This window comes from Arabidopsis lyrata (assembly GCF_000004255.2).
Source record: "Arabidopsis lyrata subsp. lyrata unplaced genomic scaffold ARALYscaffold_5, whole genome shotgun sequence".
NCBI classification, from domain to species: domain Eukaryota; kingdom Viridiplantae; phylum Streptophyta; class Magnoliopsida; order Brassicales; family Brassicaceae; genus Arabidopsis; species Arabidopsis lyrata.
The window spans coordinates 397909-414952 of NW_003302551.1; the positions used below are offsets into that span (position 1 = coordinate 397909).

The 17044-nt window shown below is 36.7% G+C and overlaps 5 protein-coding genes across 8 annotated transcripts; 3 read left to right on the forward strand and 2 right to left on the reverse strand.

Annotated features, from left to right (window-relative positions):
* Positions 1-1402: 1402 nt before the first annotated feature.
* Positions 1403-2841, forward strand: LOC9312840. The gene has a single exon (XM_021026661.1). The coding sequence runs from the start codon at positions 1582-1584 to the stop codon at positions 2536-2538; it is 957 nt and encodes a 318-aa protein (XP_020882320.1). The 5' UTR covers positions 1403-1581; the 3' UTR covers positions 2539-2841.
* Positions 2842-2930: 89 nt separating this feature from the next.
* LOC9311155 (dolichyl-diphosphooligosaccharide--protein glycosyltransferase subunit 1B) lies at positions 2931-6235 on the reverse strand. 3 transcript variants are annotated; one of them, XM_021026657.1, is made up of 9 exons: positions 6092-6235; positions 5907-6019; positions 5521-5565; positions 4598-5229; positions 4180-4327; positions 3813-3992; positions 3663-3731; positions 3487-3576; positions 2931-3256 (listed from the first exon to the last, which is right to left on the reverse strand). In XM_021026657.1, the coding sequence occupies exons 2-9, from the start codon at positions 6009-6011 to the stop codon at positions 3131-3133; spliced, it is 1395 nt and encodes a 464-aa protein (XP_020882316.1). In that variant the 5' UTR covers positions 6012-6019; positions 6092-6235; the 3' UTR covers positions 2931-3130. The 3 variants fall into 3 exon arrangements, with proteins under 3 accessions (XP_020882316.1, XP_020882318.1, XP_020882317.1); XM_021026659.1 differs by having other exon boundaries at positions 6142-6222; XM_021026658.1 differs by having other exon boundaries at positions 6132-6220.
* An 86-nt stretch (positions 6236-6321) lies between these two features.
* LOC9312841 (cleavage and polyadenylation specificity factor subunit 3-II) lies at positions 6322-9939 on the forward strand. 2 transcript variants are annotated; one of them, XM_021026655.1, is made up of 13 exons: positions 6322-6604; positions 6681-6858; positions 6962-7034; positions 7130-7247; positions 7386-7459; positions 7566-7702; positions 7797-7860; positions 8029-8094; positions 8206-8275; positions 8380-8484; positions 8697-8838; positions 8951-9047; positions 9157-9939. In XM_021026655.1, exons 1-13 carry the CDS (start codon positions 6580-6582, stop codon positions 9850-9852), a joined length of 1845 nt encoding a protein of 614 aa, XP_020882314.1. In that variant the 5' UTR covers positions 6322-6579; the 3' UTR covers positions 9853-9939. The 2 variants fall into 2 exon arrangements, with proteins under 2 accessions (XP_020882314.1, XP_020882315.1); XM_021026656.1 differs by lacking the exon at positions 6322-6604 and having other exon boundaries at positions 6731-6815.
* Positions 9940-10524: 585 nt separating this feature from the next.
* LOC110228673 (E3 ubiquitin protein ligase RIE1) lies at positions 10525-12228 on the forward strand. The gene is made up of 5 exons (XM_021026660.1): positions 10525-11135; positions 11208-11327; positions 11406-11538; positions 11625-11783; positions 11875-12228. Exons 1-5 carry the CDS (start codon positions 10639-10641, stop codon positions 12037-12039), a joined length of 1074 nt encoding a protein of 357 aa, XP_020882319.1. The 5' UTR covers positions 10525-10638; the 3' UTR covers positions 12040-12228.
* LOC9311156 (pentatricopeptide repeat-containing protein At2g01740) lies at positions 12152-14072 on the reverse strand. Its single transcript, XM_002876727.2, has one exon. It carries the CDS (start codon positions 13948-13950, stop codon positions 12271-12273), a length of 1680 nt encoding a protein of 559 aa, XP_002876773.1. The 5' UTR covers positions 13951-14072; the 3' UTR covers positions 12152-12270.
* Between the last annotated feature and the right edge of the window lie 2972 nt (positions 14073-17044).

Genomic DNA, 17044 nt, shown 5'->3' on the forward strand with positions numbered 1-17044 from the left:
CTTCTGTTTTTGATCTTTTAAGTTCTTTGATCTGGTGAAACTGAGTTTATGCATTTGTTTTTAAGTGTTTTGCTCTATCAGTAAAAAAAAATTTCTGAACTGAGTTTCGTTTATACCACGGGACAATTTTTGTTCTATGGGTGTGATCTCTGCTGTGTCAGTTAAATTAACCATTTAACCATTTAGAACAATATTCCACGAGACATTATACCACGGGACAATTTTTGGTTTTATACAATCTTTTCTAAATGAGACTGATTTAATATGTCTAATATTTGTGGTATTAAAAAAAAAGGATTTAATCCGTATTGAGGCGGCGGATTAATGATATTTTAATATTTTTATTATTGTTGATTCAAAAACCCGTCCCGCCAAACCCATCCGGCAAAAAAACTCATTTATTTTATTAATGTTCTTATTTATTATATGATTCTGAATCATTATCTAAATATTTTAATCGATGTAGAACGTTGAACACACATTTTCATCAATTGGATAATATATGTCCGTTTTTAAAATTTCGAATCACAGTATATGCAAAAAAAAAATTGATTTTTTTTTACTTTATGTATTATATGATTATTCAAAACAGTTAAAAACAAATCAAACAAAGATGATAGGAGAATCATAATTATAAATCTTAATCAAATCTTCTAAATATCTAAATTATTAAATATGGAATATCCGGTGTATGAGTTGGGTTAAATATAATCCGACCCAACAAATTTTTTGTGAAGGTATTTTAAAAACGGATCGGGTATCCGATATACCCGGAAGCATTTTTACCTATCCGTCACCAAAATGTTGCAAAAATACTAGTATAGATGGTTTTTTTTTTTTTGACGTCTAGATTTATTATTTATTGCAAATTATGAGAACTGTTACATAGACGATTCTACAATGGACAATTCCTTCCGACCCTTATTAGATCCACGACAGACGACACTTCTTTCTCCATGCTCTTGACGGACACCTTCAATGATCCACGACCTAACGACACTTCTCTCTCTGCGTAGAATCCTGGCGAACGGACACCTTCAATGATCCACGACCTAACGACACTTCTCTCTCTGCGTAGAATCCTGGCGAACGGCTATAATTGTACTTCGCTGGAGATCTCCTGCACACTTGCCTCATTTAATCTGCAAATTTATTAATAAATCGCAATATCTGGGACTCGAACCCCAGACCTCTTGGTGTAGAAGCATTAATTAACCCTTGGTCAACCAATGGGCCAAGGGGGCTTCCACTAGTATAGATGGTTATGTATATAAAATAAATAAAGTATAATCATATTGTTTTATTGTAATTCTCGTCGGTGAGTCAAAAGATGAATTTTATTTGCAATACAGTTTACGTATAAAACGGTGAAAAATAATCATATAAAAATGAAAACATTAATACTAAAAATAGTTTTGGTAACGCATAAAGATTTTTTTCCGTTTACTCCAATGTTACTTTTTTTGTTTTTTTTTGTTTCCTGACCATATTTACACAGAGCCAATCAGAGCCTTGTTTCATCGTCTTGTCGAGGAGGCGATAATATTAGATCTGCTCACCATTTCTCCGCCATCGCCGAAGATGGGAGACAACAACCCTAACCGACCAGAAGCCGAACGTCTTCTCGGAATCGCAGAGAAGCTTCTGGAGTCACGAGATCTCAACGGTTCAAAAGAGTTTGCAATCTTAGCTCAAGAAACAGAGCCACTCCTCGAAGGCACCGATCAAATCCTCGCCGTCGTCGATGTCCTCCTCTCATCTTCCTCAGAGAATCGCATCAAAAACAAACCAAACTGGTACAAAATCCTTCAGATCGAAGATCCAAATGAATCATCAACAGACAACGATCTAATCAAGAAACAATACCGTCGTCTGGCTCTTCTTCTCCACCCAGACAAAAACCGCTTCCCTTTCGCCGATCAAGCTTTCAGATTCGTGCTTGATGCATGGGAAGTTCTATCAACACCTTCAAAGAAATCTCAATTCGATCGAGATTTGAATCTCATCTTCACAAAAGTAGATCTCAATACTCAAAAATCGAAGAAGAAAACAACAACCAATGAGAAGATGGCTACGTTTTGGACGGCGTGTCCGTATTGTTACAGTCTTCATGAGTATCCTAGGGTTTATCAAGAGTATTGTATCAGATGTCAAAACTGTCAAAGAGCGTTTCACGCGGCCATTATTCCTCAATTGCCTCCGTTGGTTCCTGGAAAAGATGAGTATTATTGTTGTTGGGGGTTTTTTCCGATGGGATTTGTTGGTGGTAAAGGAGGAGAAGCCGCCATTGCTAACGGAGTTGATGCTGCCAAATTCCCTAATTGGATGCCTCCGCTTTTCTCATCCGGCGGCGTTGCAGCTCCTCCAAGTGTTAATGGTGGCGGATACGGGGTTGGTCACCCGTCTTCTTCGCATGGTGTTCAGGTTAGCTTTGATGGATGGTCAGGTGGTGCAGCGAAGAGAGACAACGTTGGAGTTAATTTAGATGGAACGCCGAAGAAGAGAGGAAGAGGAAGGCCGAAGAAGAATCCGGTTTAGTGATCTCCGGTGATGGTGAAATGTGGAAGAAAAATTTTTAAGGCAAGTTTTTTTTTTTCAAGGCAAGGAAGATTAGTGTTTGTTGTCTTAGTGTAATCTTTTTCTTTTTCTTATGTAGTTTGTTAATTTAACTTGTTCTAATTTTATTATGCATTTCTTTTTATTCTTGCCATTTTTCTCTGTGACTTTGTTGTTATTACCGGTTGTTTTATCTTCATATGCCTCTCTTATTCGAAATCTTTGTACCATAATTTGCTTTGAAACATTTACATTGACTAGTAGAGTAAAAACAATCTATTTAAATCTATTTTTTCCTCATTATAATTTGGCAATCTCTCTCTTTTCCACTTCACTTGTTGGATGGATTAACACTTATATCTCTGTAAACAAAATTGAGGAAATCAAAGATTGGAGAGGAAAATACTACCTCCACTCCAACACTTCATTACAAGTAAAGAGCGTCAAAGATACAACTACTAAAGGCAACAACTACAAAGTTTAGTTCTTCTTATAAAAAAGTAATGATCAAAAGTAATAAAGTATCTTCTTTTACGAGTCTATAAGTGAAAGCAAATGACTTTTCATGAGACTTCTACTTCCTGACAATATTGAGATCAATGTGTACATACGCAAGCGAAGCCACAAATACTAAGAAGAAAGCCGATACAAGCATGAATGGTTCCGCAAGCATGTATATTGGTTTGAATGTATAGTACACCTGTGAAAACGTCACACATGTTAAGCACTATTATAGCGTTTTTCCCAGAAACCGTTTGTAACTTATGGAACAAAATGAGCCTATTGCTAATAACACTAATACACCGAGGTTTTTTTAGGGTTCTTCTAATACTACTACACATAAGAAAAATAAAGAATTTGGCTCATCATGGTGATATATTAAAGTCTGTGGAAAAGCTAGCTAGCTGTAAGTGTTAAGGCATTTTTTACCTGGAAGGGTACGTTGTGAGTGGGAACTACATTATCTTTTTGCAACACAACCACGGTTCTTCCCACAATGTCAAGGTATGAGTATTTGACCTGAGACAAGACCATTATAGATACATGTTGTGTAATAACTATAGTTTGAAAATGCAATTCATGTATATGTGTGGCTGATGAAGTACCTCTAACTCTTGATTTACTGTAAAGGGCAAAACAGCAGAAGGGTCCTTTGATCCTTCAGGAAGCACAACCTGAAATGATACTTCCTATGTTAAGTTGCACTCTACTAACAACTGAGAGAAATAACTACTCGTAGAAAATGCTTAACCCACTTTGAGAGTCAACTTGTTCACTATAGTTTCGACAAGCGGGCACCCAAAGGTAAAGTTCAAGTAACGTCGGCCATCAGATGCTTCAAAGAGATAGTCTTCCAATGGAACTCTATAGCCGATGACAAAAGTTGCACTCCACCCTCCAAATAATGGGTACCGCGGTTCAAATTCAAGTTCTGACTGCAAAGACCAACTTTTTTTTTATAAGAATCCAGAGAGTTAAAGAGAATAACAAATCACATCACGTTTTTGAGGTATACCCCCCTAAGCAACAGATTGTTGTACAATTAGAGAATTGGCAGAGTTTCTCAGGGCACAAAATCACTGCCTAAATGGCCACAGATCAAGAGAAGAGAGCCAACCATACCTTTCTAAAGCCTGTACGCAAATGTGAAGTTGAGATGTTTCCTATGTTATCCCTGTAGTAGACAGAGTTCACTCTGGGAGGCAGTACTGCAAGTAGCGCATTGAAAGAAGATGCACCACTGACGGACCGTTTAGATTGATAATCAACCCTGCCAAAATTGAGATTTCAGAAAAACATTTCAGCAGAACAGCATACATATATTAACAACATCTCCATTGAGCTCTCTCACCAGTAACGCAGATAGCTAATTAAAAAGACATTTTTACTTCAATAACATAGAAAAGTTGTCTTCAGTAATGGAAAATGGCACCTTAACCATTAACTCAAAACACAAAAACAGAAATTCTGCAACATCTAATTCCTAGAGATAAATTTCCAGATGTCACCTCATACATAATAAAAGTCATTAGTTACATACCTCGAGAAAACACCCTTATGACGCGCTCCCCCATGAGTCAACCTATAATTTTCCGTAATCTGAAGGCTACCCCAGTGTGAAATCTCAATTTCACGCACAAGCTCCTCAACAACGGCAAACGGACTGTTATTCTCGAAGTGAATGATGACAGGTGTGTAAGAGTATGAAGCACGATTCTCATATGGTCCATATTTTATCTCTTTGCCAGCCCGGTTAGCAGGTTCAATGCTAGTGAACGACTCCACTCTAGTAGTAGGAGTCTTAACAAAAGTTGTCTGTTGCTTAATATGATATGGTGACAATATCACTGCACTATCATGGTAGTAAACCAACTGAGATTCTGACTGGGTTATCTCCACTGGGAAAGGTTCCAACGAATGAGTCAATATGTAAAGCACCTCAAGTGAAACAGTTTCACCCGGACCTAAGGGGCTAATAAACTTAACACGGTAGTATCCAGTGTCATTTGGTGCATCAGATTGTTCAGTTGGTTTTACATCTAGTGGCAAATAGGTTTTCTTTTTCTTCTTGCCAGTAATTGCCAGGGCTTGTACCATAGCCAAATTCTTGATCTGGGTAGGTGGGAAAGCAAGAAGCATTTCTGCAGCAGGATCTTTACCAATATTTTCAACCTAAAGAAAGAAATCCAGAAAAGAAAATGTCACCTCCTAATAGAAAAACTTAAGGATGATGAAGAAGAAAAGTAATAATATCAAGTGAACTGTCACAACGAATCAAAGCCACTAAAGTTCCAACCTTTTCAACAAGTTTCACTACAATAAACTAAATTTGACTGAAAGAAAAGAAGCCGTAGTTTCATATAACATTAAACCACTAAAAGCTTTAATTTTTCAGTTCTAAGTTCCAACCTTCCAGTGTATATTCAATAGGAATAACTACTAAAAGCATTTGCTTAGAAATACCTTGAGAGTCAAGAAGGCCTTCACGATATGTGAGCTTAAATCAATCTGTAGACGAAAACAAACACAAAGGAGGAGCATTTCAGTTTCAGGCAATAAGATTCTGCAAACAGCTTCTCTATCATCAAACTTTTGGATTACTAAACTTAAAAAGTATAACTGGTGAAAAGTCACACCCAAAGAGTCACATCACCTATCAACGTACATTACATATGAAGCCTATCAATGATCAACAGCGAAGTGACCAATCACACAGTAATTCTACAAACCAATCATAGATCGGAGAGACAGCAAATCCCAACGAAAACTTCATTAACTTGAATTACGGATCCATTAAGGAAAGCAGAAATTTATGAATTTGTTACAGAAGATACATCGGAGAATCTTACCCTTCGCTCGGCATTTACGATCTGGAGATCCTGAGCTGAGGAAAATGCAGAAATAGATAAGAATACAGCTACGACGACGGAGAAGATCCAGATACGAGCAGCCATTTTCGTCACTGCAATAAGAACAAAACTCAAATCAACGAAAGAGCTCAGAGGATTTGCAAGATCAGAAAAAAGTTACTGACCGATGAGGAAAGATACAGCGAGAGAGATCGTGGATCGTACAGATAGATACCGACGGCGGAAGGAAGAACGTCGGCCGGCGAAGTGAGAATGCTCCGGTCAACTACAAAAGTCTCAGTCTCTCTCACTTCTCTCGTGATTTAGGGATTAGCTTTACGAGCTTTTTTCTTCCTCAAAACCAAAACGACATGAGACGTTGTCGTTTTTTAACTTTTAAAACTAATGGGCCGTGAGAATAACTGTTATTGGGCTTCATACCACAAAACATCAACAGTTGGATTTCAGACACGTGTATGACTTAGGAACGGTTCCGATGTCACTGAACACTTTGCCGCCATTCAAATTCGTTTGTCGACCTAACTCTCTTCAAAATTTTCTCCGGTCACTTGAATTCGTGTTCTGATTCGAACGAATACGATAATTTTGTCCATTGAAGACTCAAAAAAGTTGCTCAATTTTGTGTTTTAGTTTCTTCACTAACATCTCAGCCATGGCGATCGATTGTCTCGTACTCGGTAACAATTTTTTCTTTTTCTTCTTCTTTCTTAGCTTCTTCAAAGTTTCGTGTTCTTATTTTTGCGTTGTTTCCAGGTGCTGGACAAGAGATTGGAAAGAGCTGCGTAGTAGTGACGATTAATGGTAAAAGGATAATGTTCGATTGTGGGATGCATATGGGCTGCGATGATCACAATCGTTACCCAGATTTTTCTCTCGTCTCTAAATCCGGTGATTTTGATAACGCGATCTCTTGTATCATCATCACTCACTTGTATTGATTCTTCACGCCCAGAATCTGTCCCCTCAAGTCATTTTTAAAAAGTTTTTGTGGGATCGTATGGGTTCTAATTGTGTGTGTTTTCGAGTGTCAATAGCCATATGGATCATGTTGGAGCGCTTCCTTACTTCACGGAAGTTTGTGGGTACAATGGCCCGATTTATATGTCGGTGAGTTATATCGTCCTCAAGGTGTTCGATGAAATGTTTGAGTGACTTGTTTTTGTAAGGTACATGCTGTTTACTTTGATTTGTCTCTTTTGTAGTATCCCACAAAGGCTTTGTCTCCATTAATGCTTGAGGACTACCGAAGAGTGATGGTTGATAGAAGAGGTGAGGATGAGCTGTTCACCACTGCCCATATCGCAAACTGCATGAAGAAAGGTACTTGAATATTGGATTTAGTTCATTTGAGGTCTTTGTGCACGAACTTGTTTCATCTGGTTGATGAATGTGTGACTTGCTTCGTAAATTCACATTCAGTGTCCATATCTTGGCTTCCTTTTGTTTTTTTTTATGTAGTAATTGCAATAGATTTGAAGCAAACAATTCAGGTTGACGAAGATCTTCAAATCCGTGCCTATTACGCAGGGCATGTAAGACATTCGTTCTGGTTTTAGAGAACTTCTTTGGACTTCCTTCTAAGTTTGTTATATTCTGAGTTTCTATATTTCTTAAAGCTTCTTTTGTAATGATCATAAGGTCCTTGGAGCAGTGATGGTTTATGCAAAGGTGGGAGATGCAGCGATTGTGTACACTGGAGATTACAACATGACGACAGATAGACATCTAGGAGCAGCTAAAATTGACAGACTCCAGTTGGATCTTCTCATATCAGAGTATGGAAAACAAATACAAACTTGTTCGCTGGTATTTTTCAACAAACTTAGAAAGAACAAGTATATCTGATGTATGTTTGACTATGTGTGTCAGGTCCACATATGCAACTACCATTCGTGGCTCAAAATATCCCCGGGAGAGAGAGTTTCTTCAAGCTGTATGTCTACTTGTAGCTATTGACACATGGTTTCTAAATTTGTTCTTAAATGGTTTTTGATTATAATTGCGGCATCACTTTTGGCTTGTTCCTGATCAATATACCCCCTTTAGGAAAGGCTTAAGTTTTCATTTGGTAATTTTCTGATATCTCAGAAAACTCTTCCAGGTTCATAAATGTGTTGCTGGCGGAGGGAAGGCGCTGATTCCTTCATTTGCTCTTGGAAGGGCTCAGGTCTGTCTTTTTACAGAATATGCTCCCTGTGATAGCTTTGAAACAAGTCAGTTACTTAAACTTGTCTGTGCTTCTCTTATGTCTCATTGACAATTGCGTTTCCTTGTTCAGGAACTCTGCATGCTGCTCGATGATTACTGGGAGCGCATGAATATAAAGGTTCCGATATACTTCTCATCAGGTCTGGCAAATCACCCCCAATCCTCATTTGAAAAGAATTCTGCAGATCTTTATCTTCTGAAAATTGCTGTTTCTAAAGATCAATTTGTTTTTTTTTTTTTTCAGGTTTGACCATCCAAGCAAATATGTATTACAAAATGCTCATCAGCTGGACAAGCCAGAATGTTAAAGAGAAGCACAATACACATAACCCATTTGACTTTAAGAATGGTATGCTGACTAACATTTGCAGATAACTTTAGAACGTTGAAGATGAATTTTATTCAAATGGAACCGAGACTTTGCAGTGCTTGAAAAATAAGGATAAAAACTTTGTAAACTAGTGGTTCTATACTTGATCAGTACTACTATCTTAGTTCTTATCAACTACCTTAGTTCTGCAACTCTGCTTGATTTCTAACTCCTACCTTCTCATTCTGCAGTTAAAGATTTTGATCGGTCTCTTATACATGCTCCTGGGCCATGTGTTCTCTTTGCCACACCCGGTATGCTTTGTGCTGGCTTCTCACTTGAAGTGTTCAAGCATTGGGCTCCATCTCCCCTGAATCTTGTTGCCTTGCCCGGGTACTATACCTATTGTGTTCCCCCTTTATTAGCAATTCATTTTTTTCCTAGCATAGCATCTAACACAAAATTGTATCTCGTTTCATCCCCTTTATGGATCCGTTTTTGACAGATACTCTGTGGCTGGAACAGTTGGGCACAAACTGATGTCTGGTAAACCCACGACGGTTGATCTCTACAATGGCACCAAGGTCGATGTCCGTTGCAAGGTTTGTATACTCTTTCTTCTGATTCTCACAAAAGTTGAGTGAACTTTACAAGTAAACAGCGATGCATCCAATTCAGACTAATATGTCTTGTTGATTCTGTTGTTATCAGATACATCAAGTGGCATTCAGTCCTCACACAGATGCAAAAGGAATAATGGATCTCACAAAGTTCCTTTCCCCAAAGAACGTTGTACTCGTGCACGGCGAAAAACCCAGCATGATGATTCTTAAGGATAAGATAACCTCAGAGCTTGACATCCCCTGTTTCGTCCCTGCCAATGGCGAAACAGTTTCAGTAGCTTCAACCACTTATATAAAAGCAAACGCTTCTGATATGTTCCTTAAAAGCTGCTCCAGCCCGAATTTCAAATTCTCAAACTCTACTCAGCTCCGTGTTACAGACCAGAGAACAGCAGACGGCGTTTTGGTCATAGAGAAGAGCAAAAAGGCAAAGATAGTTCACCAAGATGAAGTCTCTGAGGTGTTACATGAGAAAAACCATGTGGTCTCTTTGGCTTATTGTTGTCCTGTGAAAGTCAAGGGAGAATCAGATAATGATGCTGATCTGATCAAACAATTGTCTGAAAAGATCTTGAAGACAGTGTCTGGTGCTCAGATCCATGAATCTGAAAACTGTTTGCAGATTGGATCTTTCAAGGGAACTTTGTGTCTGAAAGACAAGTGTGTGCATAGAAGAGATATAAGTAGTAGTAGTGAAGCTGTCGTGTTCTTTTGTTGCAACTGGTCTGCTGCTGATTTAGAACTTGGTTGGGAAGTCATCAATGTAATGAAACAAAACATATGAAATCGAAGTTGTGGTAACTCTCTGGATCACACAAGTTTTGTCGTTATGTTGTCGGCGTTCTAATATTTATGTAAACTTTTTTTTATCTTAGTAATAAATTTAGACCATTTTTTAGCGCCAATTTGTAGCTAATTAGTAAATTACCCGAAGGTCAAAGGTGATTATTATAGTAATACCAGTGTTCTAAAAAGCGGTCTAGGCGGTCGCCTAGGCCCCGACTAGGCGCTAGGCTCTCATGCGACGCCTAGATAACCGCCTTGACCGTCTAAAATTACATAGATCTTGTTTAATGTATTTTTTCAATTTCAATTAGAGTTTTATTTATATATATATATATATAGTTATAAATATTCATATATTGTTTAATATATAAAATCAATTAAATGTTTTATCTAGTTTTTGTTTATAATTTCATAATTTTTTGTTTTATTAGATATTTTATATAAATTTTATATATGATATTATATTTATTATGTTTTATGTTATAAACGTCTAAACCGCCTAAAAAATCGCCTAGGCTTCGATTAGGCGTTCTAGGCGCTAGGCATTGGGTCACCGCCCGCTTAGCGCCTAGCGCTTTCTTGAACACTGAGTAATACTGACTCTGTCTAAATTATCAATGTTAATTAAGAATTAATCTCGTTTAGTTAAATACTTAAATCCTAAATTATTTAATTAAAACAATTTTTAAAAACTGTCCGCCATGGCTTAGCGTTTTCTAGAGGAGAGAGGGAAAAAGAAGAATCTCAATTGTTCTCTTCGTTAGTTCCATAGAAGAAGAAACTGATGTCTTCTTCAGATTCCACGGCGGCGCGTGATCAACATGCGCCGCTACTCCGTCCACGTCACGACGGATCTTCTTCTTCTTCTTCTTCTTCATCATCAGCCAGACCTACAGCTCTCGCCGTTCTATTAGGACGGATCACCGGTCACCGTGCACCGTCGATGCTGGTTAGAGAAACGGCGGCGCGTGCTCTTGAGGAGAGACGGATCGATTGGGGTTACTCGAAGCCTGTAGTTGCTGCTGATATACTATGGAACGCTGCTTTAGTGCTTGCGTCGGCGGTTATGCTTGTCGGTACCGTTGAAGAAAGACCTAATGAACCAATTAGGGTTTGGATCTGTGGGTATGGGTTACAGTGTTTGATCCATGTGGTTTTGGTTTGGTCTGAGTATTGGAGAAGAAACACAACGCGTAGAGCTAGGGATTTGGAGTCTGGTGACCATGAAGATTACAGTGTGTATGATTACGAACAAGACAGTGACAATTCAACAACTTACAGGTTTGATGATTAAATCTCAAATTTTTCATGGTTTTATGATTATGATTATGATTTGATGGATTTTGTAATCAGTTTTGCGAAAAGATGCGAGTCAATAAACACAGTGATATCATTCATATGGTGGATAATTGGATTCTACTGGGTTGTTGAAGGTGGTGATAAGCTTTTAGGAGAAGCTCCTAATCTTTATTGGTAACAGATTTATCATATTGCTCATTCAAAAACAAGAATTGCTTTGTGTGTTTCACAAATCTTACGGGTTTTTTGCAGGTTGTCGGTGATTTTTCTGGCGATTGATGTCTTCTTTGCTATTTTCTGTGTTGTTTTGGCTTGCCTTGTTGGAATAGCTCTCTGCTGCTGTCTTCCTTGCATAATCGCCCTTCTTTATGCCGTTGCAGGAACGGTCTGAAGCCTATCATCGACTTTTGTTGTCTCAAAAGATTACTACTTTAAAGAACTTATAAACGCCTTTTCTTGCGGGTTATACAGGAAGGAGTATCAGAGGCTGAGCTCGGTGTTCTTCCACTGTACAAATTTAAGGCTTTCCATAGCAACGAGAAGAACATTACCGGACCTGGTAAAATGGTTCCTATACCAACAAATGGCTTATGCTTAGCAACTGAAAGAACACTGCTTGCTGAGGATGCGGTAAAAGCCAATCTATCATTACAACAATTTGTTACTTACAAACTCTGCTTTTACGAAGTTTCAAAGGTTTCTGCTTGATTTTTTTTAACAGGACTGTTGCATATGTCTGAGCTCATACGAGGATGGTGCAGAGCTTCATGATCTTCCTTGTAACCACCATTTTCATTCGACCTGTATCGTTAAATGGCTTAAGATGAGAGCAACATGTCCTCTCTGCAAATACAACATCCTTAAAGGAACCACTGATCAATCTTGAAGACTAAACCCAACTAAGTAGAGGGAGTAAGATTCTGCACATATGGAAACAGATTCCATTTCCTCAATTAAAAAGCTTCTGTATATACTTATATCAAAATTATGTATCTTTTGTTAAAAGCATCCATTTTTAAATGTAAAAGATCACACTTTACAAATGCACTTTACTATATTTGCCCATATTTGAGAATACAACAGCTCCTGATGCTCATAGCTCAAATCATGAGTAAGTTCAAGAACAGCTCACTTCATTGTCACATTGTTTGCTGCAATCCGCATCACTTACTGCTCTTGCAAGCCCTCTTGTTTGCATATCGAGAAGCAAATCCGAAGCAGTGGTCATGTTTCCCTCCTTTTCATATGCTCTAATCAATAGATCAAAAACAGCCGAATCAGGACATACTCCGCTTCTCAACATTTCATCGAAAACTTGTCTAGCCTCAACCATCAAACCCTTGCTAGTTAACCCATAAATCAATGTTGTGTACGCAAACAAATCCAGCTCAAGGCCCTCTTGAACCATTTTGGTTTTTAACTTAAACGCATCCACCAAATTCCCTTGCTTACACAAACCAGCTATCCAAGAAGTGTACATGAACTTATCTGGAACAAGTCCAGCCTCTGAAATTTTGCTAAACAATCTCTCAACTTCTATAAAGTCTTCTTCTTTGCACAAAGCATCAATAAGCACGGTGTACATAACATCATTAGCTTTCTCTGTACAGAAATAAGATATAGCTTCATGTAGTTGTCCATTCTTCGCAATCCCATCGATCATAGTCGAAAGAGCTACAACATCTGGCTCAAAGCCTCTCTCAATTAATTTGTGGTACATGTTAACTGCAGCCTTCATGCGCCCGGATTTAAAATATGCATTCATCATTGTAGTAAAAATCATCATGTCAGGAACTAAATCACCTTTCTCCATATCTTCTACAATCTCTGTTGCCTCCTTTAGTTTACCAATACCGCAAAGGCCTGATATGATTACGCCGTAAGCTGTTATATCAAGTCTCATCCCTTGATTGAGCATTTTGGCCAGAAACTTCATGGCATTATCAGAATCTCCTCTCTGAAAAAACCCATTGATAATTGTTGTGTATACAAGAGAATTTGGCTCAACTCTATCCTCGAGCATCCGCAAATACATTCCCCCAGCTCTCTGCATTTCCCCTTTCTTGCAGAAACCATCTATCAAAGCAGTATAAGTGACAACATTCAAAGACATCCGAACGCGCCTCATTTCCTCGTATAACGAAACCACAACCTCCAAGTCCCCGGCTTTACAGTACCCATCAATCAAACAAGTGAAAGTAACCACATTTGGAAATAAAGCATCTCTCTTCATACAGTTAAAACTCTTCAACGCCAACTTCAACTCCCCGGATTTGCAGAACATGTCGATCCAAGTACTATAAGTAACAACATTCGGCGAACAACACTTCAACATAACACCCATATACACAAAAACCTCATCTAACATCTTCATCTTGCTAAACCCATTAAACAAAGTATTAAAACTAACTATGTCAGGCTTGCAGGTAAACCCATAAGAGGCTCTTAAACTCTCTAAAACCAAACAAGCACTTCTAATATCGCCATTTCTACAATGCCCATCAATGAGAGAGTTATAAGATATAACATCTGGTTCACACCCGAATCTAGGCATCGAGTGGACGATATCTACAGCGAATTTAACTTGCCCTAATTTACAAACAAAAGATACGACCGAATTGAATGAAGAACGATGAGGAGCGTAACCTCTGGAGACTAAGTAAGCTAAGAATTTGAGAGAGAGAGCGCCGCAATTGGAATTGATTAGCTGATGAATATGCTTGTTACAAGTGACTGGGTCTGGGAGATTCGAGGATTTTCTCAGCCGAGAGAGAAATTGAAGAGCTTCTTTGACCATTCATGGACATGGGATTCTTCAGACGATTCGAAAGGAAACAAGTTTTTCAAACATCAAACGGGAGAGGCTTAAACCCTAAAAGAAGTAAGAAGCGAAGCGACCATGGTCAAAGCTTAACTCTTTTTCGGCAAGAACTTCTCCAAGCAGATAATCCGATGGGCTGGTGGAAACAGTCAAAGCCCATTCGTTTTTCGTTTTTCTCTTTGTTTTTGTTTATTACTAGGATATGACACCGCGGGTTAATTATTTGATTTTTTTATTTTTATAAATTGATGAATTTATTATGTATAATATTTTTTGTTGTATACCGCGGGTCACATGCGTTGTATCTAAAATAAAAAATTTAAGTTGTATTTGTTTTGTTTAGTGTTTAAGATTGTATAATTGTATTTTGATTTGTTATTTATAGGATTTCACCTGTGGTATATTGTCTCGTATTAATATTGACCCAAACCCGTCCAACCATATAATCTAAAATGAAATTAAACATCATTTTGTTATTTTTTTAATAACACTTTTATTTAAATGTCATATAATTCGAGTGAATTTGAAAGTTGCTTTCAAATAGTTTCCATGTATATTTTTAAATTAGTGTGTGTTTTTGGACCAACCCGTAAAAACAATTTATAATTGTATCTTAAAATACTAATTAGGATTTCACCCGTGATATACTGTCCCATTTTAGATAATTGTAAAAATTAAAGAAAGATCCGAATGACTCAATTTCGGGTCTGAATAAAATAACGACATGATTAAATGCTCAATTTGTTCTTAAAAATGTTAATATAGATTACACACATATTTTTATTCATCGATTGAGTAATATATGTCCGTTTTAAAAAATTTGAATTGTAACATATGCAGAAAAAAAAAAACTAAAATTTACTAACTATTTATATATTTTATAATAATTTAAAATAATATAAATATAAGATCAAATAAAAGTGAAATAAGAATCATATATTTATGTTTAAATTAGGTAGAGAGGTTTTAGGAAATTAGTGCAAATTTGTTATATTAGCATTAAATCATCATATTTGATTTCTTTATCTATAAAAATCGTGGAGAATATACCATAAATAAAGCGTTTAAATATAGTAATTAGTTGAGAAAGTATATATATTTTAGATTTTATTAATTATTTTCGTTTTTTAATTTTGCCAAAATTTAAGGAAAGATCCGATTGAAGATTTCCGGGTCAAAATTAAACAAACTTGACCCGATTTGGGTACCCCAAAAACTGCTGCAAAAATGTATAGTAGATGTTGGGTCGGGTCAAAAGTTGGTTTTGGTCAAATCGGGTCAAGTTTAAATCAAAAACAAGTAATTGCAGTTCAATAAAACATTAAACACTATATAGCTTGCCATAGCTGATCGAGCTGCAAAATCTGAAGCTCAGCTGAAGGTAGGAATCAGAGTTAGGATCCATATAGCTTTAATTAGAAAGCTTATTTCTTGGCATTAATACAAAAGACTAAATTAAACTACAAATCTCTAACAATTTCTTAGATTGTAAATTCATTTCTCTATTAATAATGGCATTACTTTTTTTCTTTCACTAACCAAGATTATGTTTTTATATATTAAAATGTTTATATTATTCGAAACAGTTTTTAACTTGACTTTAAGATTTATCAGGCTCCTATCGAATTTATGATTAAGAAACACATTAAAAAAAAGAGTCAAAAGAGCCTATTATTTTAAAAAGTCAAAGGAAATTTGTTGTAACTTGTACAACTTTTTACACAAAAAGTCTTTGCGATCAGATGAAGAAGAAGAAAAGAGGAGTTGAGGAGTACTCAAACGCCTAAGAATCAAGCAAGCCTTGTCTAAAATCAATTAATCAAAGTACTGACGCCTACGATTTCTTTTTTTTTTGTCTTTATGTTTATGATCGTACACTGAGCCGAGCATGAGAGTGTTGTTTTGAAACATTATAGAACTATAATACAAACCAAAAATATAAATTTTAGTTGACTTTTTTTTAAAAAAAAACAAATAATTTTTCAACTTAAGATGAATTATATTTAACTTTTCTAAATGTTTATTATGTTGGTTTCCTCTATACTGGCGACAGCGAGAGCGTCAGTGGGAGCAGCGACGACGACAGTGGGCGCACAACGACAGAAGGCACAACGACGACAGACGGACGGCGCATCGATGATAGACGGCGCAGTAACACCAGACGGCGCATCGACGACAAATGGCGCTGCGAAGGAACTACATACGTCTAAAATCCTTTGATATAACAACGTTCTAGCCATTAGAGTGACCACACATGAGATGTGGATAGGGGATCAACTTCGGGATTCGGGATATGAACAAGATCTCTTTAGTGAAATCTCGATCAAAAGACTCTCGATTACAAAGAATTTGATTATTATTTCAAGAATAAGTTAGGTTTACTCAAGACTAAGAAAAAAGCTAAGATTTTTTTTTATGAAATTGCGGATGCTTAAGTTATAAATATATATATTTTAAATATGTATTCTAATAAATTGTTTTTTAGAGATTTGATGGCCTTTTTGGTGTGAAAATTTATGAAACCATTGCATTTGGTGATTTTTGTTGCACACAAATTGTTTTTTTATTTTTTTTTATAGGGAACTATTATGATTTTGAACTGTTGTGTGTGGAACAAGAATTAGATCATGAAGTATGTGATCCAATTCTAGTTTACTATTTACATGATGTCAACTTGATTAAATTAAAAATATCAGGAGTTCTTGAGATTATCTTCTAATTAATCTGCAGAAATAAATTTTCTTAGTTGGGATGTGTTCACTCTATCTGATTATACTTGATCACACCAATTAAGTTGAATTTGTAAAACAATTCGTGTTTGTGCTCTTGCTCTGTTTTTCATTTCTGCATTTTATTCAAATCGAAATTTGTTTGAGAACGAATGGTTTGTGAGTTTTGAATGTATGATCCGAAAATTCATCGGTTCGAAACGAAGATGCTTAAATAAACCCTAGAAGGTTAAAGAAGCGACGATGGTTTGGTTAGAAACAACATGGTTTTGATATTGTTCCCTTCCTCTAGTAAATTTTTTGCTAAACAAATATCAAATTAAATTAAAAAAATTATGATT